Source organism: Toxorhynchites rutilus, chromosome 2 (genome assembly GCF_029784135.1).
Source record: "Toxorhynchites rutilus septentrionalis strain SRP chromosome 2, ASM2978413v1, whole genome shotgun sequence".
Taxonomy (NCBI): Eukaryota; Metazoa; Arthropoda; class Insecta; order Diptera; family Culicidae; genus Toxorhynchites; species Toxorhynchites rutilus.
The window spans coordinates 122,750,011-122,773,164 of record NC_073745.1 but is presented as its reverse complement, the minus strand read 5'-3'; the positions used below and the strand labels follow the sequence as shown (position 1 = coordinate 122,773,164).

At 40.2% G+C, this 23,154-nt stretch overlaps 2 protein-coding genes across 4 annotated transcripts in view; one reads left to right on the top strand and one right to left on the bottom strand.

Moving 5' to 3' along the window:
• LOC129765042 (O-acyltransferase like protein-like) overlaps positions 1–23,154 on the bottom strand; it is a 116,222-nt gene that overhangs the window by 37,564 nt on the left and 55,504 nt on the right. The gene's annotated exons all lie outside the window — the stretch shown is intronic.
• Positions 4,497–23,154, top strand: part of LOC129765041 (O-acyltransferase like protein-like) — a 51,042-nt gene continuing 32,384 nt past the window's right edge. For 2 of the 3 annotated variants that reach the window (XM_055764866.1, XM_055764865.1), the window contains exons 1-2: positions 11,701–11,864; positions 12,071–12,216. In XM_055764866.1, the coding sequence (XP_055620841.1) occupies positions 11,783–11,864; positions 12,071–12,216 (228 nt within the window). In that variant the 5' untranslated portion in view covers positions 11,701–11,782. Of the gene's footprint in view, positions 5,507–11,700; positions 11,865–12,070; positions 12,217–23,154 lie in introns of those variants that run through there. The other variant, XM_055764864.1, reaches the window with a different exon arrangement.

The window sequence follows — 23,154 nt, the reverse complement described above, 5'->3', positions numbered from 1 at the left end:
CGAGTTCCTCCAAATTTTGTGGCTTATTAACATAGCAACGGTTCTTCACGTACCATCAGAGGAAGTAATCGACGACGAAAAATGTTGAAATTCTTACCATAAGAGGACAAAGTTTCATTGAGGCTTCGGTTGCTCGAGTAAGACGATTTCACTAAAAAATTACATTCTTGTAAATTGTACATCTTGACACTAAAAACCATCCGATCAGACTGAACGAGTAGCCGAATATTATCGTCCCGAAGAGGAGAATGAAGTGTTACCATGGACGAAGCGAAATTTTTTTTTATAAGGAGCTATTCGATTCTTTTTTGCGTGAGCGTTTAATCTGAAAACCCCTGTAAGAGAAAAAGTGTAAAATGTACCGAATTATCTCTTTGTTGACTTCCATTGTTACCATTCTGTAACTCACGCCTGAATGGAACAAACAAAAAACAGCAAAAAAAATTTAATTGTAAAATGTCTCCTTTGGAGAGGCTAAACTTGAAATTGTATGATCGAAATTACGCGAGATATCGATTACTACAGCCAGCTACCGAGAAAATAATGGATTTCTTTTTCCCCAACCTGATATTTAGTATGATGATCATTCGATACTGCGATATGGCAAGATATTGTTCCAACCTATAGTCTATCCCAATCAGGGCACAATCAATTGTTTCGGTCCAGATACACATTCTTAGCAGGAATGAAGAATAATATGCCATATGCAAAACATTAGCTCATTCGATCTTTATTCACTAGTGTCGCAGATGTTAAAATTTGAGCTTTTTTGAAAACCGAAAAATCATCGGAAATCGGGGTTTTCTAAAATTTTGTTGATGCCAAATGTGTTAAAATTGCATGACATGTCGAGATTTATAGTTATCTAAAAAACTTTTTTTTTCAAAAATTGTCTTTCCAGACGGAAAAACGACTAAGTGTTTTTTTTAAACCCGATTTTCAGTAATCTTTCGTTTTTCAAAAAACTCAAATTTTAGCGTTTGCAGCACTAATCAATGAGACTCGAATGAGCTAATCTTTTGCATAGGGTATGTTATCGTGCAAATCAACATTTTGTAGCAAGTTTCGAATGAAAAATCGAGATAACTATTTTTATTGGCACCCAAAAACATACGTTTCGTCTAGTATCCCGAAAAATCAACTAAGTGACGATTTTTGACAAAAAAAATTTCTTGACGTTTCATGCAATTTTAAGATATTTGGCACAATTTTTTTTCCAAAACCCCGATTTCCTTTACTCCCCCCTTGGGTGATTTTTCGATTTTCAAAAAAAAAAATCAAACTTTCATCGCTTTGCGCCACTGTCCTTTAAGTTCGATTAAACTGATATTTTGCATAGGGTGTTTTTTGAGGTGCTGAAAATTTTCTATGGGGTAACTTTTTGATTGTGTTTGTGGCCACGGTTACCACGACATCGAGCACGTTGTTTGGTCGTGCGAGTTGTATCTTGTCGCCAGATCGAATTTAGAAAACTCCCTCAGGGCTAGAGGAAGACAGCCCAATGTGCCGGTGAGAGATGTGTTGGCTCGGTTAGACCTTGATTACATGTCCCAAATCTATATTTTCCTTAAAGCTATCGATGTTCGTGTGTGATTATCCTTATATCCTTATATCCTTTGCGTGCAATTGGTCCCCTTGCTACAAACAGTAGAATAAGTTGAAATGTAAATACACAATAGATATACGAATATATTTAAGAATTGAGTGTGTGAGATTATCATTATTGTAACAATTTCCTTATATCCCATCCTTTTCCTGAACAAATATGTCACCCTACTAAACTCGAGTAGACCGCGAGTAATCGGTTTTCTACCTTACTTACCTTAGACTTAGAAAATGTTTATGTATAGTAATAAAAATATAATTAAGAATTCGGCTCCTTTAAACTTATGTAACTGAGCCTGTAAAAATAAACGAATTTAATAAAAAAAAAAAAACTTTTTGAAATTCGAGATGACCATTTTCAATGGCACCCTAATATACGCGATTTAACACGAAAGAAGTCATCATCAAATTCATGTCCAAACATGCTCCTGATATTTTACTGTATAACAAGCTAGCCCTTAGGTTGCAAGTTCATATGCGTTCTGAAATATGTTGAAGCTTGAATGATAATGTACTCAACTTCTAATTTAATTCAATATATTACTAGGTATTCACATATCCAAAATGAAGTGAACTAGAATAAAGTGATTGAAAAAGAATTTACAAAAGGCACATGGCGTATATAGTGCACTCGTGGCCGAGTGGTTAGCGTCATAACTAACATGCCGGGTGTTCAGGTTCGATTCCCGTTCTGGTCGGGGGAATTTTTCGTCAAAGAAATTTCCTCCGACTTGCACTGTGATCACGCGTATTCTAGAGCTTGCCACCCAGAATGCATTCAAGGCGTGTTATTTGGCATAGAAATCTTAACTATGTCTTAATTAAAACGACGCAAGTAATACTACGTTGAAACGGCGAAGTTCCTCTAGGAACGTTAGTGCCATTGAAGAAGAAGAAGAAGAAGAAGATGCACATGGCGTAACAAAATTTGTTTTAAAATTATTTCAGGAAACTTGAGATGGGTCGCGAATTATTCAATTAATTTTTTGACGTAGGACTACGTCTTTCATTTCTATACCGGGGTGTAAAATCAAAGTTTCGAAAACGAAAGCGTTACGCCGGAGACCGAGATTTTGAGCGTTAATAGCTCCTAAACAACTGAACGAAATGGTATGATAAACACTTCATTCGAAAGATAAAATGTCTACGCGTTCTATACTTGTTACTTTTTGATCCAAAAACTTGTTTCAATAGTCTTAAAATTGCTTTCAAAACAGGCTATTGAAATCACCAATCGGTATATAAGCGAGCGCCGCTCGGAAATCCACTCAGTTCTAATTGAACAGCGATTGGAGCATGTTGTCGCTGTTGTGGTGAAGCTCTTCGTTTATCATGAAAGCGCTGATGAACGGTGTCACCAAGAGCCTGTTTGTGCACCTTAGGCCAGACATGAATCCATCAGGAGGAGAGTGATGTCACAAACGGTTCCCCGGGAAGATCTCGAAGCAGCCGCTACACACACACACACACACATACACGCGCGGAATTCTTTCCGTTTGGATGCCATTCAGCATCGAGAAAGATCCGGAAAATAGTCTGCCAGTTCCTCTGGGAATTTAAAAATACATTCATGTTAAAGAGTTTCTTTGAATGTTTTCTTTCCATGTAACACCGTGATCAAATACATTTGGTTTTGTGGTTTTTCAATCAATCGCAATCAACAGGATAGCTTCAGAAGATTATTCTTCCCCATCAGTAGGATTTTTCCGTATCCAATATTGTATGCGCCCGCAATCGATTATTGCTCAGTCGCCGAAAGTTCCGAGCTCAGAGAGTTCATTCCCCTCTAGTTTGCCTTCCAAATTGCCATCGTAAACCACGCCTTCTCTCGATTCAATCACGCACAAAAAGCATACTTAAGCGATATTCTGGTGGTGAGACGCATTCATTTTTCGTGAGGACATCGACAAGACAACATCGTTGAAGAGGGTGCTGGTCGACGAAGGATCGAGATCTGCCCTGAAACGCAAGCAGTTTGTTTGAAACTGTGAGGGAGCACAGAGAAGCCGATCCTTCAGGAGAAGAGAAGATGACCATCGAAGCAGTCGCTACACACACACACATACACGCACGGAATTCTTTCCGTTTGGATGCCATTCAGCATCGAGAAAGATCCGGAAAATAATCCGAAAAGTTTGTTGAAAGAGTTTATTTGAATGTTTTCTGTCCATGTAACACTGTGACCAAATATGTTTCAATCACTTATTTTTGGTTGTGCTAACGTAAGGATATTTATCACTATTCACTCGCGAGACGCGACACGGAACTAGGACACAACACTTATAATCCTTACAAACATTAAAATGGTTAAAATTACCTTTTTCGTCGACCGGTTTCGGGCTCGATGTTGCCCATCTACTGGACGGTGTCCGACTGGTTACGATGGAGCACTAACACATATTCATACGGTTATCAGTACTTGTCGAAGATATAGTTTGCTGAGTTATCAGCTTCGTCAGATGGAAGAGTTGAGATGATATTGGTGCATCTTCTTCATTCATAAGTGGGGAATCGCTGGTTGAGATGTACATTGATTCCCATGCATTCAACTGTGAGGCTTTTCGTACATTTCTAATAATTTTTGCCTTCTCCCAGTCTACGCAGTGGGCTTGAGTTAAAGCATGTGCTGCCACACTTGATTCGCTGGCTCGTTCATTATCCACCGCATTCTTATGTTCACGTAGGCGGATTTTGAATTTCCGACGAGTTTGACCGATGTATACACTAGTACAGTCTTTGCAGGGAATCTGATAGATCCCTGATTTTTCATCCGGTGGAATTCTATCTTTCAGGTTGCACAAAAGGTCTTTCAGGGTGCTCTCACTTTTGTACACCACATGAAATCCGTGTTTCCGGAGTGTAGACTCAGAAACAGAAAAATCAGGGATCTATCAGATTCCCTGCAAAGACTGTACTAGTGTATACATCGGTCAAACTCGTCGGAAATTCAAAATCCGCCTACGTGAACATAAGAATGCGGTGGATAATGAACGAGCCAGCGAATCAAGTGTGGCAGCACATGCTTTAACTCAAGCCCACTGCGTAGACTGGGAGAAGGCAAAAATTATTAGAAATGTACGAAAAGCCTCACAGTTGAATGCATGGGAATCAATGTACATCTCAACCAGCGATTCCCCACTTATGAATGAAGAAGATGCACCAATATCATCTCAACTCTTCCATCTGACGAAGCTGATAACTCAGCAAACTATATCTTCGACAAGTACTGATAACCGTATGAATATGTGTTAGTGCTCCATCGTAACCAGTCGGACACCGTCCAGTAGATGGGCAACATCGAGCCCGAAACCGGTCGACGAAAAAGGTAATTTTAACCATTTTAATGTTTGTAAGGATTATAAGTGTTGTGTCCTAGTTCCGTGTCGCGTCTCGCGAGTGAATAGTGATAAATATCCTTACGTTAGCACAACCAAAAATAAGTGAAATGGAGGCAACTACCTCAAAGTGCTTTCGCCTTTATGGCCGATTGGTTACGAAGAAGAAAGTTCTGTTAATGAGTATTCAATTCTTAACACGGTGCAAGAGAAGAGGTTTTATTCCCAACTTTATTCAAATTAAACCCTCAATAAGTAGTGCATCCAGTGAAAAGGCAGCCAAACGTGCCCGAGTACTTTGGCTAGCCGAAGAAATAAGGTGCAAACATAAAGCGCTGTCCATTGTCGAAGAACAGCTGTATTCATTGCACCTACAGCTGTTGAAGCAAGTTGTTTACCACAGTGCTGTAGAGTGTATTGTTCATCGGTGTGTAGAAGGGAACAACGATTGTTGGCAAACAGTGATGTGTAAAATAAGTCGCAATCTCCAGGGACGTGTAAGGAGAACGAAAGAAAGGCATCACAAAAAACTACAACATCTCGCTCTGACGCAGGCGCCACAGAAGGTAATACGATCTCCACAAAACATCGACAATTTTGTTATCAACCTTTCGTCCGCACAGTTCGCTAGAACTGAGCTGGATCTATTGAACAAGGGATTGAATTTTGCCATCTCCCCCTCGCGCCCCCCCATCGCCGACACAGTAAACAATATTGAAAGCGCAATACAGTACAACACTTTCACGTCGAAATCAGCTATACGGTACGACGTTGAGCAATGTTTATTAAAAACAGTACCCAAGACGGAAAGTGGGAAACAGACGAGCTTTGATACCTGGTGTGCAATACGACAGCTAAAAGCTCGCGATGTAGTTTATTCACGGGCAGATAAAGGGAATGCAGTTGTGATCATGGATAAACATGATTATGACTTACGGGTTCTTGACATGATTCGCTCCGGTCCGTATGAAGAGCATTGCTTCAAAAATGGGAAACCTAAAGATCCGCTTAATGCAATGACTGAAGAAGCTAATTCTGTTCGCCAAAAAGTCACACACTTGATGGGTGGGGATAAACTTGAACGAAAATTGAATGTACCCAATCCAAAAGTGGCATTGTTGTACTGCCTCCCAAAAATACATAAAAATCCAGTGGCGATGCGGCCGATTTCGTCTAACATCTGCACTCCAACTGAAAAAATGGCTGCTTGGTTGGTTGAAGAATTGAAAAAATATCCCATAACTCACGGTAAAAATGTCAACAATTCGTTTGAGTTGGTAGACCATTTGAAAGGCTTCGAGGTTAGGCGAGGGGAAATTCTGGTGTCGTTCGATGTTACAGCTCTTTTTCCGAACGTGCCAGTAACAGAGGCGGTAAATAGTTTGCGCAGACATCTGGAACGGAAACGCGTACCACCCAATCAGATCGACGCATATCTTTTGGTAACGAAAACCTGTATGAATCAGAACTTCTTTTCGTTCAGGGGAAAGTTCTACAAGCAAACGTTCGGTCTCAGTATGGGTAGCAAGCTATCGCCACTCTTAGCGGAGGTTTTCATGAAAGATTTTGAAACAGAGTTGGCGAAAGAAAAATTCTTCCCTCGAATGTGGAGACGCTATGTAGATGACATCTTCGCAGTTGTGAAAGAACGTTACTTGAAGCAGACGTTGGAGTTGTTGAATTCCCGACATAGGACGATTAAGTTTACCGTCGAAAAAGAAAAAGACGGTACACTTCCTTTTCTGGACCTGTACATTACCCGGAAGGAAGATAATCGGCTAAAGTTTGGGATATACCGTAAACCAACGTCTACGAATAGATATATAACTTCCGACTCTAATCACTTCGGCGCACAAAAACAAGCAGCCTTCCACTCCATGGTGTATCGTCTCCTCAACATACCAATGGAGAGAGATGATTACATAGCGGAGAAAAATAGAATCTACCATGCTGCAGAGCTGAATGGGTACAAGAGATGTTTTGTGGAGAAAATCTTTCGGAAACACGAGAAGAAGAAATGGAGAAAAAACAACACCACATTAGAGCCTGAGAAGGAACAACACAAAAGGATCAGCCTACCGTACTATCCCAAAATAACCAACACAGTCCAGTCTACACTCCGGAAACACGGATTTCATGTGGTGTACAAAAGTGAGAGCACCCTGAAAGACCTTTTGTGCAACCTGAAAGATAGAATTCCACCGGATGAAAAATCAGGGATCTATCAGATTCCCTGCAAAGACTGTACTAGTGTATACATCGGTCAAACTCGTCGGAAATTCAAAATCCGCCTACGTGAACATAAGAATGCGGTGGATAATGAACGAGCCAGCGAATCAAGTGTGGCAGCACATGCTTTAACTCAAGCCCACTGCGTAGACTGGGAGAAGGCAAAAATTATTAGAAATGTACGAAAAGCCTCACAGTTGAATGCATGGGAATCAATGTACATCTCAACCAGCGATTCCCCACTTATGAATGAAGAAGATGCACCAATATCATCTCAACTCTTCCATCTGACGAAGCTGATAACTCAGCAAACTATATCTTCGACAAGTACTGATAACCGTATGAATATGTGTTAGTGCTCCATCGTAACCAGTCGGACACCGTCCAGTAGATGGGCAACATCGAGCCCGAAACCGGTCGACGAAAAAGGTAATTTTAACCATTTTAATGTTTGTAAGGATTATAAGTGTTGTGTCCTAGTTCCGTGTCGCGTCTCGCGAGTGAATAGTGATGTTTCAATCAAGTGCTATTAACAGATTGTTATCGAGTTAGCATAAACCACTGGTGGGCTTCCAGTATCGAGGAAAATGTGGAAATATCTAATCGTTACTGAAAATAATCTGCCGGTTCCTCTGGGAATTTAAAATTACATTCATGTGAAAGAGTTTATTTGAATGTTTTCTATCCATGTAACACTGTGACCAAATACATTTGGTTTTGTGATTTTTTAATCAATCGCAATTAACAGGATAGCTTCTGAAGATTATTCTCCCCCATCAGTAGGATATTCGTATCCAATATTGGATGCATAAAACCTTGTACCTCTAACGTAACGCTCTCATTTTCGAAGTCCCCCAAATATTCATTTATTCATTCATTCAGAATGGATTCAGATTCAACTTCAAACAAAGGATCACTGAATCAACGATAGTCCTACGTCACCATTGCGGTTATACCATATATATAACCCACTTTCTGTTTTTAAGAGGCTTTAAACTTTGCAGTTCATTCGCCTCTATTTATTCTCCATTTACCGAAAATAGGCATTAATTTTATATTATATTGTATGTCGTCCAATCAATTTGTGCTCAATTCATGTTTTTATCGTGTAGGTCTCAAAGTTATTACAATGTTCCGGACAACGTGGTAAGGAAGGAGATGATGCTATTATTATCTATAATATATTTTTGTAGTCATAGATTGTTCTGACTCAAGCTTATATTTTTTAGGTCTTAACTATTTAGACTTGTGTTTAAAAATGATACATGATGACTCTTTGTCTTCTTCTGCATGATTGAATAATGGTATACAACACAGACAGGGGACAGATACTGAAGAATATCTCGGCGGGAGTTCCACAAGGTTCCATCCTAGGTCCTACGCTTTGGAACACGATGTACGACGGTGTTCTAAGGCTGAAGCTACCCAGAGGTGTGGAGATCGTGGGCTTCGCGGACGACATCTTAACAACGGTAATCGGCGAGACGCTTCAGGAGGTGGAAATGTTGGCGACTGAGGCTGTAGACATGATCGGTAGTTGGATGGACAGCGTAAAGCTCCAGATGGCACATCACAAAACCGAGGTGCTGTTAGTGAGCAATCGTAAGGCAGTGCTGCGGGGGTATCCGGAAATTGATGAGAGCGGATTCGTTGGACAAATGGCAGTATGAATGGGATACGGCAGAAAATGGTAGATGGACGTACAGGCTGATACCGGTACTTTCGACCTGGTTGAATAGGAAACACGGTGAAGTTAACTTCTACTTGACGCAGTTTCTGTCTGGACATGGCTGTTTCAGGCAATATCTACACCGGTTCGGGCACGCAGTTTCACCCCTCTGTCCGGAGTGTGGAGATATGGAGGAAACACCGGAGCACGTCGTTTTTGTCTGTCCCAGGTTCACCGAAAGGCGCGAGGGGCTGCCTGCACTTCATGTCGGGAAAATTGTGGAGGAGATGTGTCGCGACGAGATGATCTGGAATGCCGTGAGCAGTGCAATCACACAAATCATGTCGGAGCTGCAGCGAAGGTGGAGGGCTGACCAAAGTGCGCGCGTCAAGTTGGAGGGCAATTCCTAATCGGTTCACGTCTCGACGGGTAAATGGATGCCTGCGAAGAGGACATCAGCGCAGTAGAACTAATAACGAATAGAGAGAAAAAATATTGAGAAAAAGGGAAGGACAACGCTAGTCAGCGTTGAAAACTCGAGAAGTGCATGAGCACTGCCGCCCCCTGAAGTAGTCGCCTAGATGTGGTCCCAGGGGGAATAAGGCAACGAGTAGAGGGCTTGGTTTTTGTGGGTGCGATCCCCACTCGACGTTCAGGTTAACCCTTCCCAGGTAAGGCTGGTAGAGCGTTCCTCACCTCTATAAAAAAAACAAAGCATAATTGAATAAACAGAAAAAGAACGTAGTAATGGCTTTAGTGGTATTTTTGTGTACATTTTTGAACAGAATGCGGTACCGAATTCTACCACGTTATGTTATCTAACCCGTTTGAAGGATACAAGTACATACAGGAAACGGGTTTTCCAGGGCATTCATTTGATGTATCAAAAGAGAAAAAAATACAGATTTTGAACAATGAAAAACTCAATTTAAATGTAATTACTACACACAATACACACAATACAATACACACAATACACACAGTCCTATGTCAAGATCCCGTCCGTGCCCCTAGGTTCAGACCTATCAACTTTTTAAGTTGATCTTACTGTCAACGTACGTTATTGAAAACAAGTTAACTTTTTTGCTCGGTGATTTTTGATACGGATGATTCTATTGTTGAAGGAGAGTGTGAGATTTCGTGTTGCAAAAAAATTTTCATGTGCCCCAACGTAGAAAATGTTGCAGAATACATTTGGTGGCTCAACTATGTCGAAAATATAGGTGAATACAACATTCAAAGGCGACCGAGAACGATTTGTCATATCAAGGACGACCATCTAATGACAACATCGACAAAATAAAAGGAATGGTCTCGGAAATCGTCACCTCAATTCGAGAGAGCCAGCCCGTGAATCTCTCACGATACCGTTCGTCATATTTTGGTTAAAACATCAACCAAAAAAAAGAAAATAGAAAAGTAGCAGCACAACTAGTGCCAAGAGAGCTCAATTTTCTTCAAAAATTTCGTTGCAACCAAGTGGCGATTAAATTTCGACCCCATGTTCAACCAAGGCATAATTGCTAGCGAGACATGGACTTGAGACATGGGTGTACGAGTATGACATTTCCGAAACTCAAATCACTGCTTCGTGGGACTCATTTTGACATAACAACAAAAAAGACATAAAAACGAATTCGCTGCTTGAACTGGAGGTAATTCTTAAATACAGTCACAATAATTTTTCGATGACTGAATTGTTCGTTGAATAAAATGTATTTCTTCAGAAGAAGCCTAATTTGTAGGCAATAATATAAAAAAAGAAAGCATTTTATTTGAAAACACAAATTTTCAGTATGTATTTGACAGAACGTAAAACAATCACTTCAGTCGAGCCTCCGCAAATTGTACAACGTGCTAACGGATCCATTTGACCTAAGGGTGGGATTCATTCTAACAGCATTGACTTTGTCAACATTTTCTCATTCTTTTCTCAGTAAAACAAATATTATTCTCATAATTATTATGTAATTTTCCCAATGCGTGTCAGTGCTTGCTAATACCTTTTCGAATTACAGTGTGCCTAATTTTGTACTCCCTTAAACTGTGACTAAATTTTAGTCGCAATAACAAAAACTTCTCCAACAATGAAGCAACTCTAATGCTTCCCACAGCCTTGACCTTTACACCATAATCACAAGTTTTGGCGCGATGAATCCAGTGAAGACACGTGTCTTCAGATAATATCTGTTTCCTGCTGAAGGCTATTACTGTGATAGAACAATAATAACATGGAATTTGTCAACCCTTGGTTTGGTGTAGCCAATTCACACAGCCATATACAAAGAGCGAATTATGTAAATCACTTCAGAACAAAGGTAAAATATGAATCCATCAAAATGAAAAATGATCGAAGGTAAATGTTAATAAAATAGCAGATTCTTTCCTGTATTGTAATAAACATATATGCAGATCATTCAAATACGAAAAACCAATTTCCGTTTCTAGTGCTGTAAGGGGAGTGATATTTGATCGTGTGAATATGAACAAACTCATTTCTGAGTCCAAATTTCATCATCAATAATCATTGGTTTAGATGCAACTGAGAAGAAAGAAACATGCGAACAGCTTAAAACAATTTCCTTCCGTCATTATGTATTGCATCTCTCGCTCTTCCAGCCAACTCTCACCCTCGAGAGTGACTCACATTCAAACGTAATTAAAAAATATGTATATCTTTCACTGACATTTATCACGTAATCAGGGCCTGAAAGATTCCTGTTTTTTCGGAAGAATACTATGTGTATGATCACATAATCGCCCGGACTGCTAATACCGTACCAAGAGCCCCACCTCGCAGTGAACGGAAACCAACACGCACAAGGGGAAGTCTGTGCGAGCTTTTCAGTCTCCACTAGCAACTGCTGGAGCGAACAACAAGAATCGCGCGCGCGCTCTTAGCAGCGATACAAAGTCGGATGCTGTGAGAAGCTGTGCTACAAACATGATGTCGCGTTACATTTCCAGCGCTACGGCGATTGTTGCGTTCGTCCTCGTCGTGAAAGTTCGCTGCGACGTATTGACGCGTGGGTGTTCTTTTTATTCAACAGAAGACAACATATGAAATTAATCGGAAAAATTTGAGTATGATTGAGACAAAATATGCAGAATTTTCAGTGTTACAAGAGATGTGAAAATAGGTTAACTAAAATTTAATCTGACGATTGTGTTTGGCCAAGTTGATTTTTTGTTATTTTTCGTTGTGGTAAAAATTCTACCGTTCAATTTACAGCATCTGATGTGTGGAAGCAGTTGCCTGATCTTTATGAATACGACGATTTCGAGGACTGCAGACGTGGGAATCCTAACTATTTGTATTGTGTGGTGAAAGCGCATATAAAAGAAAATTCAAGTTCAGTGGTGTGGAAACAAATAAGTGTATGTATCAAATGTAATGCTCCCAATTATTGTCGCTAGATTTCATGTTATCAAAAACTAATAACATAAGGGTTTACGAGTTTTGAGATACACGATCGCCTGCTGCAGTGCGTTCAATTTAACATAATCGTTTTAATTGTGTACGTACTTGGAATGTTTTGATATGTAAGCGCTCTCTGTGTTTTTTTTCCCAAAATATATATTTTATTAAGGCACATGTGGCGTTAGCCTGACGGGGCCGGGAGTCCAATATTTTGACAATTTTTGTCTTACAACTATGTTAGTAATATGTAACCGATTACTCGCGGTTGGCTCGAGGTTAGTATTACAAGTGTTCTCATAATTGGTATGTTGCAGTCTTCGATGCTCTGTACGTGTGCCCGACACGGGATACTTCCTATTGGGATGCAGCTGTCCATTAATCAGCAACGCCCCCCTAGTCTGTACCCCATATCTAGTGTGGTGCGTCTTTCTCGACTCGAGGAATCCAGGATAGAATGGTCACTAGCCGGCGCAATCATCAGCTCGTGTAGAGTTGTCATGAGCGGTACAACCTTTGGCTCTTGTTGAATGATCAGTGGACTGCACAACCTTTGGCCCGTGTATCTGTAAAGAGTGTGTGTATGTATTGCCGCGACTAAGTAAAAGTTTATAGATCGGATAGGAGGGATATGAAACAGGGACACAACGAAGGAAACATCATTAAACGTTGACATCGGCGTTTCTGAGGAACAGGTATAGATGAAGCAGAAGATCAGGATCCCGGCTACCTAAGATATCCCGGACGGGGATATCCGATTGTCTGCCTTGTGCTCTCAGCAGAGCTGCAATCCATCACCATCAATGTCACAAAAAAGCTGACCATAGTCACTCAATTCCTCTCACGGCACGTGAGATCCAAATATTCAGTAGTGATACTCACTATTTTGTTTCTGACACCTAACCAAATGACGGTTGGTTCCAATGCCTCTCACTGCCAATCGCTCTGTTTACAATTTTACGTTACGAGAGCGGTGGTTGTGGCGTATGATGGTAGTAGAAATGTGAGTGATCAGACAGTTCCAATCATTTTTGACAATCGCGACGGTTGTTTAGATTCGTTTGTTGAAGTAGAAGTTGTTGTTGTTGTTAGAGATGTCTAAATTTTTCGTTTATTCGATTATCGATTAATCGTGGGGCCAATATTCGATTCATTCGAACAATTGTCTTTCAGTATTCGATTAATCGAGCGAATATTTATTTCTTGTAGTTAAAATGAACAGACATATATAATAAAAAATATTATGGTGTCATGATTTTAAAAGTTACATTAAATATAATTTTCAAATGAAGATGGTGCAGCATAATGGTTTTTGAATGAAATGGTATTTAAGTATATTTATAAATTTACCATTTCACAATTATTTTGCGGATCATGAAAACGATCCGATTGAAAACCGACAATATGTGTTTTTTTTATTTTGAGTTAATCATTACCAGAACTATTGAAGTTTAGTTAATAAACGTGAGATGAACACAAAAATTTTATTTTTTCATAAAACGAAAGAAAATTGCGATCTCAAAGAATCGCTTAAAAATCATCCACTTGCATTGAGGCTTTATTGAGAAACTTCTTATACCGTGCCATTAACTGCGCCACGAACAATTCCAGATGGAATATATGTTTGCTTCCTTGCTGCATCCGGTGTTCATAGTACCCGGCAAAATTCAACGTTTGCGGCTTCAGACTCGTCGCAATTTTTAACCAGATTCGGTACCAATCCACAGATTATAACATAGAACGCCTTGGGATAGCAGTTCGTATAGCTGTTTCGTCACCACTTCCAGCTTCTGTGGACTTTGTTCGAGGACAATCTAATTGGCGGATTCTCGAAGGAATATTTGCCTGTCGATTTACGGCACCTTATAGTTGACCGTGAACGGTTACAGTTGTACCTTGCAAGCTTCCAGCATGAGGATAGCGTAATTCTTTTCGTTAGCTCCGAAGGAATGTGCTGAAATGCAAATAGTGTTGTTACATTCAAGAAACAAACAAATGACAATCTTACATACAAAATTTTAAGAATATCCTCCTAAGATAGTGCCGGCACTCTTACTCAAGCAACGACTCCTAACCGCGGAATAACCCGCGAAGTAGAATTGGCGCACAAAATCAATCTGCACGTAGACAAATACTTTTCAATGGTTCTTCTCAGCGCATCCTGGGTATCTTTGATCAGCTAATCCACTTCGGACAAGACGAGTCTCATATTCCCTCTACCCACTGGGATCAAATTGCTTGATCAAATTCGACACGAACACCCTGTTATATATCACGGCAACCGATGAATTCAACTCGATGTGGTAATTACTGCTGATGCTCCTGATTTCCACCTTCCGGTTCGAGGGCGTTGTGAAATTCATTATCTCATTGCGTAGCCGTTCCGTGCCCGGTTGGTAAAGTTTCCGCAGCAGACACATGATGCGAGTTTTGTTACTGGCCTGGAAGGGCCGTAGAACATGCGGGAAGTCTCCCTGGGAGCAAAGATTGATCAGATGCGTAACTTGCGTTTTGTGGTAGTCCAGTTTGGACAGCTGGCGCAGTCGGTAGCGGTCAACCCAGAGAGCCATTGTACACAAAAATATTTGATGTAGAATGTATACAAAAATACTTGGTGACTTGTTGTTTTCGTGTTGGCCTTTGTCAAAGTAAATGTCATCACCTCCAGAGTAAATAAAGAGTAGAAATGCCATATCCCTGCAGCTTGCAACTGAAAATATAAGTCTGCAACAGGATAGGCAGGACATCAAACATAAGTAAAATTGCGAATATGTCTACAAATTTAGCATCGTTGCAACGATGAGAAACAAATTTGGTAAAAAAAAAAAATCGAAGTCGAACGGGTTTCAAAATGCATCATTTTACTAATTTCAAACCCAATCGGGATCCGCAATAGAGGGGATAATCAAGTCGTGTCATTCCACAAACTAAGTACTAATACAAATGACACGTGTAATACTACGTAGAGTCGGCGAAGTGCCACTAAAAACATTAAGGCCATCTGAAAAGATGAAAAGAAAATACATGCCTGAAAATACAATATTCTTCAAATTGTATTTAAAATGAAACTGTATATTCACATCTGGCATCCCTGGCCGTAAATAACGAACACGAAGAGGCGAATGTTGTGAATATCGCCAAACACCAAACCATCAGCTAGACTTTTGAGTGTCGCACTATTCTGACATTTCAGCAACAGGACACTCACCAAAGAGCTCGGATTTCTACTGTCAAGTAGAAGCTCACCATGTGTTAGTGTTGTGATAATACTCTTCTCACACTATTGAACTGGCTTTGAGATGGTCACCAAAGATAATCGTCGTACAAAATTTGTTGATTATCTATGTGTGAGTACCATCACTTGATTCTCACGACAAATCGCAGCTCTGGCTCTCAGTGCTCTAGAGATCTGAGAGCGAGCAGCATGGAACCGGATACACGACCAGACAGCATGCTCGATGTCGTGGTAGCCATCGCCACAATCACAAAGATTGTTTGCTGCGAGCCCAATGCGATAGAGATGCGCGTTTAGGTTGTAGTGATTGGACATAAGCCGAGATATCACGCGAATGAAATCACGACCTACGTTCAATCCCTTGAACCATGCACTCGTCGAGACCTTAGGGATAATCGTGTGTAACCAACGACCGAACTCATCACCACTCCACATGCGCTGCCAACTAACGAGTGTGTCCTGACGAGGAATGTGAAAAAAATCATTATAAGCAATTTGCCTTTCAAAAAGTGTGCCTTCTAAAGCGCCCACCTTAGCTAGCGAGTCCGCTTTCTCATTCCCCGGAATCGAGCAATGAGAGGGAACCCATGCTAAGGTAATCTTGAATAATTTTTCGACCAAAACACTCAATAGTTGTCTTATTCTTGTTAGGAAATAAGATGAGCGTTTATCAACTTTCATTGAGCGGATTGCCTCTATCGAGCTGAGACTGTCTGAAAAAATAAAATAGTGGTCGATGGGCAATGTTTCAATGATCCCTAATGCGTAATATATCGCACCCAGTTCAGCGACATACACGGAACAAGGATCTTTGAGTTTGAAAGAGGCACTGAAATTTTCATTGAAGATGCCGAAGCCAGTGGACCCGTTTATGAATGAATTGTCAGTAAAGAACATTTTATCAGATCCAACTTTCCCATATTCTGCCGAAAATATCGGCGGAATAGAATCGGAGCGTAGGTGATCTGGGATTCCATGGATTTTTTGTCGCATGGACAGATAAAAAATGACAGAGGAATTGCAGAAGTAAGGGAAGCAAACTTGGTTGGAGATGCCTGGTGAAGGGTGCACGTCGTGGGTAAGGTACTCATGGTATAAAGACATAAAACTTGACTGAGGAGTCAGTTGGAGTAGATTTTCGAAGTTATCAATCACCAATGGATTCATGATCTTGCAACGGATGAGAAATCTGTAGGATAATTCTGTGAACCGAAGAGTAAGCGGGGGTACTCCTGCCAAAACTTCGAGACTCATCGTATGTGTCGAATGCAAACACCCCATGGCTATACGCAAGCAACGATATTGTATTCTCTCCAGCTTGAGAATATGAATCCTGGCAGCTGATCGGAAGCAAAAACTGCCATATTCTAACACTGATAGTATCGTTGTTTTGTACAACTGAATGAGGTCTCCTGGATGGGCACCCCACCATGTTCCGGTAATTGTTTGGAGAAAGGTACACTTAGAATCAAAATATACACCCAGGTATTTGAAAAACATAGAGTGTTGGATCGTTTTGCCGGATAGGTAAAGCTGGAATTGGGCGGGTTCGTGCTTCCTAGAAAAAACGACCATTTCAGTTTTCTCCGTAGAGAATTCGATACCCAGCTTGAGGGCCCACGTGAACAGATTGTTCATGGTATCTTGCAACGACTTTTGCAGAGCGACGGGATTAGTACCCGTGATGGAAATAACTCCATCGTCTGCAAGTTGTCTCAGCGTGCAGTCTCTAGTTAGACAATCATCCATATCATTGACGTAAGAACTGTACAAGAGGGGGCTTAGGCAGGAGCCTTGTGGTAGGCCCATAAAACTGTAACGAGAAGATTTCGAGCTGGCATGAGAGAAAATCATGTGCTTTTCTGACAGTAAATTGTACAGGAAATTGTTGAGAATTGGTGAAAGTCCACGATTATGAAGCTTCTCTGAGAGAATTTCCATGGAAACTGAATCAAATGCCCCTTTGATATTGAGAAAAACGGAAGCCATTTGTTCTTTGCGAGCAAATGCGATTTGGATTTCAGAAGATAGCAGCGCGAGACAATCATTCGTCCCTTTACCTCGGCGGAAGCCAAACTGCGTATTTGACAGCAAATTGTTCGTTTCGACCCACTTGTCCAAACGAAGTAGAATCATTTTCTCTAACAATTTGCGAATACAGGATAACTTGCAATCGGCCTATACGAGTTGTGATCGCAAGCCGGCTTGTTGGGTTTTCGTATGGCTATCACTCTCACTTGTCTCCAGTCATGCGGGACAATATTCAGCTCCAGAAACTTGTTGAACAAGTTCAGCAAACGCTGTTTTGCCAAGTCGGGAAGATTCTTCAACAAGTTGAATTTAATCTTGTCCGACCCCGGAGCTGAATTGTTACATGAGAGAAGGGCAATTGAGAATTCCACCATCGAAAAATTCTCATAATTGCTTTGAAGTGGAATGTCGCGTACGACGTTTTGTGCAGGAACGGTGTCGGGGCAAACCTTTCTTGCAAAGTTAAAAATCCAACGGTCAGAGTATTCCTCACTTTCGTTTGTATGGTTCCAGCCACGCATTTTCCTAGCCGTATTCCAAAGAGTGCTCATAGCGGTCTCCCTTGACAAACCATTGACGAACTTCCGCCAATATCCACGCTTATTTGCTTTAATCAAACCTTTCAGTTTGGCTTCTAGAGCTTGGTACTTTAGAAACCATTCCACTAATCCAGTTTTCCTGAATTTTTTTAAAGCGGATGACTTTTCAAGGTAGACCTTTGAACATTCCTTGTCCCACCAAAGTGATGGAGGAAGACGTCGGAAAGTGGTAGCCGGTACACGTTTCTTTTGAGCTTGAAGTGCGCTTTCGTAAATCAAATTCGATATAAAGTTATACTCTTCGAGTGGAGGATGTTCATGCATTGAAACAATTGCTTCAGATATTATTTCCGCAAATGTTCTCCAGTCAATATTCTTCGTGAGGTCATACGAAATATTGACTGACTCACGAGAGCTTGATTCATTAGCGATCGATAAAATTATTGGTAGGTGATCACTACCGTGGGGATCTTGGATTACCTTCCACATGCAATCTAGGGATAACTAAGAAGAGCATAGAGGTATGTCTAGCATGCTTGCCCGTGCAGGAGGATTGGCTATTCTGGTTGCTTCCCCAGTATTCAAAACTGTCAATTTGAAGTTGTCGCACAGATCATAAATCAAAGTGGCACGGTTGTCATCGTAGAGTGATCCCCATGCTGTTCCATGGGAGTTGAAATCACCTAAGATTAACCGCGGCTCCGGCATTGCTTCGATAGTATCAAAGAACTGATGGCGGCCTACCGTAGTTCTGAGAGGGATATATATCGAAGCAATGCAGAGGTCTTTGCCATTGATTTGTGTCTGGCAAGCAACAACTTCAATGCCTGTCATCGATGGGAGAGTGACTCTATAGAAGGAGTGACATTTTTTAATCCCCAATAGTACGACACCAAACGAGTCATTTCGATCGAGGCGAATAATGTTGAAATCGTGGAAATTCAGCTCGTCGGCTGAAGAAAGCCATGTTTCGAAGAGGGAAAATACATCACAGTTAGAGTTATGAACTAAAAATTTAAATTGATCTAGTTTAGGGATGATGCTTCTGCAATTCCACAGTATTACAGTGGTCAATTCCTTGAGCTCTTGCACTGAATCAGGCATCGAGGGAAATGAACGCTGCTAAAAAGGCACATTTTTCTTTCAAGAATGTTCTCACTACCGGAAGCAAACATAATACTATGCTTTTAAGAGAGTCATTAATATTCAAAGCATTCAAAATGTTGTCCACCAGGTCAGAAAGCGCAAACAAGCCAGGTTGTGACTGTTGCTTTGACCGCGAAAAAGGAACAGACGTATTGGGTGTTGTTCCGGAACGTGCTGAGGACCCCTGGTTAGTAGAAGAACCGTGTAAACAAGGAGGTACTTGCTTCGGTCTATTTTCAGCACGTTCGGTTCGAAGTTTCAATCCAACTTGGGAAATTTCGGACTTCTTACTGGGGAGTGATGGAAAAGTAGTAATTTTCCTTTTCCTGATGGCACCCTGCGATGTACCAGAACTTCCCGCGTTGGGAGTGTCAGCGACAGGCTCGTCATTCTGCAGGAGGGAGTAAGGATTGTCCTGCGTCGTTGGCACGGAATTCTTAAGCATTTCTGCATAAGTCCGTTTTGAAAATTCCTTTAAGGAACGCTTGATTTTTTTCCCTCTTTGTATGTACACCGGGCATTGAGAAAGATCATGGGGGGCCCCGTCGCAATGAAGACACTTGCGCTCTTTTGCGCAAGAAGTCCCATCATGACTCTCTCCACAATCTGCGCAACACTTTTTGTTGCAACAGTAGACGGCCGTGTGACCAAGTTGCTTGCAGTTGTTGCAACTCATTACCCGGGGTACAAACAATCGAACAGGTAAACGAAGCGCATCTATCGAAACGAAGTTTGGAAGGGCGGAGACCTCAAAGGTTACTCGAAAAGAATTTGTCGAACTGAGAACTCTCTTATTATTTATAATAGATACGGATTTCAGTTGGTCGCATGCAAGAATCTTCACAGTTTTAAGCGAAGAGTTCTTGAAGCGACCGACTCCATCCTTGAGTATATCATTTCGGGTCAAACCCTTTTCGGTGATTACGCCGTCGATTTCTACGTTACGACAGGGCACGTATACGCGATACTCAATCGCAAAGAGATCGCAACGGGTTATATCATTTGCTTGGGTCCGGCTGGAGACGACAACTCGTAATTTGTCTGGCCCCATCCGAGTAATCTCGGTAACATCTGAGAAGTTTTTTGTCAGCTCTTTAGATATGCGAACAACATTGAGGGGTTTGGATTTTCGCCTAAAGTACACAATGAATGGGCCTTTGGAGCCCTCAGGGTATACTTTTTGACGAAAATCCAGTTTTTCTTCATCCTCCTCATCATCAGAAATTACGTTTTCTATTTCCTTTCTTCTACCAATTTCTACTTCACCTTCCGGTTCTTCAGGGGGTTCCGTATCAGAGATATACGTTGGCGTCGTTGCGGGATCCTCCCCGCCTTCAGCCATAGTAATAAATTTCGTCAACTGTTCGATATGAACAGAATTTATTGGTAATAAAAAAAAAATTAAAAAATAAATATAATAAGATAAACTTCTATTTTAGTTACAGTAGAAAATTATAGTTATTCAAACTAATTTTTATTAAATGAAAAAAAAATTTTTTTTTTTCATTTTTATATTTTATTAAATATAAAAATGAAAAAAGTTCCAACAAATGTTCAAGTGCAATATATATGAAGATGGTCACCCTAATGCCAACGCTTGATGATTACGTAAACACCAAGCGAAACAATGGTATTTGTTATGCACAGAAAGTGGAAGAAATGATAGAAAGGAGAAAAAAAAGAAATAAACTTCTACTTGCCGCTGCGGTGTGACGTATGTGATCTGTTGAATGGATCCTCAGTGTCTCGATCGTACACCACTTACTTGGTTGAGATTCACCACGCTTGCAAGCGCGCCGGATGAAAAAAACACAATAGAATCGATGTGAAAAAACACCTCTTTCGGATCGACTGAAGAATGCGTCCGATAAGCTTGCAAGTGAGCGAACGGATTATGTGTTGTTAACAGTGATTTGAAAACATCATATCAGCCAAAGAATGGAGCTGGAACGCTTTCTTGCGAAGAATTGATTGACTTCTATCGTGATTCATCTCAACAACAGTGCAATTCGTTTAGTGAAGTTTTAGTAAGAAACGCCAACCAGGACCACCGTGTTTCGCTGGAAGTGTACACTTCAAGACGATTCCGTTTCATCTCTTTGAAATTTGCTCTCTGTCTCTCTCTCTCTCTCTCGCGAATTTTTTCCGTGCAATTTCGGAATACATATCTTCACAGGCAGCAAAAAAAAATTCGCTCTACATCTCGCTCGATTTCCTCGAGAGCGTCCGATGTTGCAGCAAATTAACCTTCGATTTTCTTGTAAAACATGTAGATCTGTCCTGATTTCTAGGTATACCTTCAACGAATCACTTCAATGATACTATGTTGTAGTATTTTTCTGCATGTTTATTGCTTATATTGAGAAATTGTAGAAACTTACTCCGAAGGCATTTTTTCCATTCTTTTCAGTTCATTCGAATGCAGATATGATCTTCTTCTAATGAAAATCGTTGTACTAGCAATATATCGTTATAAATATATCAAGAACAAAACGAAACTATTTGATGTTAAATTAGGTACATCCATCGTGTGGTTAATTCGTTAATTTCGAGCATTCAAATAGTCAATATAGACATTTTCATCAGAATAATTATCAATTTTTATATTTTCTCAGAACCCCATCAATATGGATATCAAATAAAAGGGCTTGACTAGTAGAACACAGTTATTCATGAAAAATACAAATCCAAAATGGCCACCACCACAGAATGACGCCATATTTTTTTTCAAAGCCCCATCAATATGGGTATCAAATGAAAGTGCTCGACTGGTAGAATACAGTAGATCATGAAAAAACCAAATCCAAGATGGCCGCAGTTCCCAAATAAACAATTACTTTTTAATGGCTTCATTCAGCTTGCACTATTTGTATGTATGTTAGAGTGTTTGCAGGGTTGTCCCACATTAATTGAAATTCCCGTTCCTGATCACTGATTGATCTGAAATTTGTAAATACCTCTAATAGTAGACTGTCATTATAAAACTGCGTATTCCATGATCTCGAAAAATTCAATTTGGCCGCCGCTAAAAAAATGTCTTAATGGCTTCACTTGGAGAATACACTACATTATGAACAACATAAATTCAAAAAGGTCGCCGCCACAAAATGGTCGACTATGTATTTTTTGCAATCCCCTCAATTGTGGTATCAAATTAAATTATTTGACTAATAGAATACAGTACATTATGAAAATATTCCGGAGAAAGTTAGGTAAGAAATAAAAATTTAAATTTAAAGTTTAATGGTTTTACTGTAGAGAAGTATACTAATGATACAGCTAATTTACTAAAAGCTAGAGAATAAAATAATTAAAAAAAACTTTTTAAGTTAAATTGTTTAATGTACTAAAAGGTAGAAAATAATTAGGCAAGTAGCAGTTAGTAGTTATCACATCTGTTTCTTCATTAATCTAGAGCTATAATAAGACTGAAATAAAATCGTGGGGTCTATGGTGAAACAACTAACTGCGGATAATGGAAATTCAACGTTTATTTCTTACCTAATTTTCATCGGAATATTTTCATGATGTACTATATTCTAAAATACATAGTCGACCATTTTGTGGCGGTGATCTTTCTGAATTTATGTTGTTAATTATATTTTATGTTCTCCTAGTCATGCCATTCAGCCATTTTTAGCGGCGGCCAAATTGAATTTTTAAAGGTCTCTTCCAAATTTCAAATAAATCAGTCAACAGGAACGGGGTCCATTTTCTATTAACACGTTGAGAGCCACGGTTTTATAGCGATTCGATGGACATTTTTAAACGTATCAGGACCACCGTTTCTTATCGTAGTGGAAGGTATTTTTGTTCAAAAGGGAATGCTCATTAGGTTATATGATTATATTATTTACCTTCTTTATCATATGTTATGCTGTCAGTCACCGGTGACCAAAGCGGCCTGAACGAAAACTCGGTGTCAGTCAATGTGGGATAACTCTACA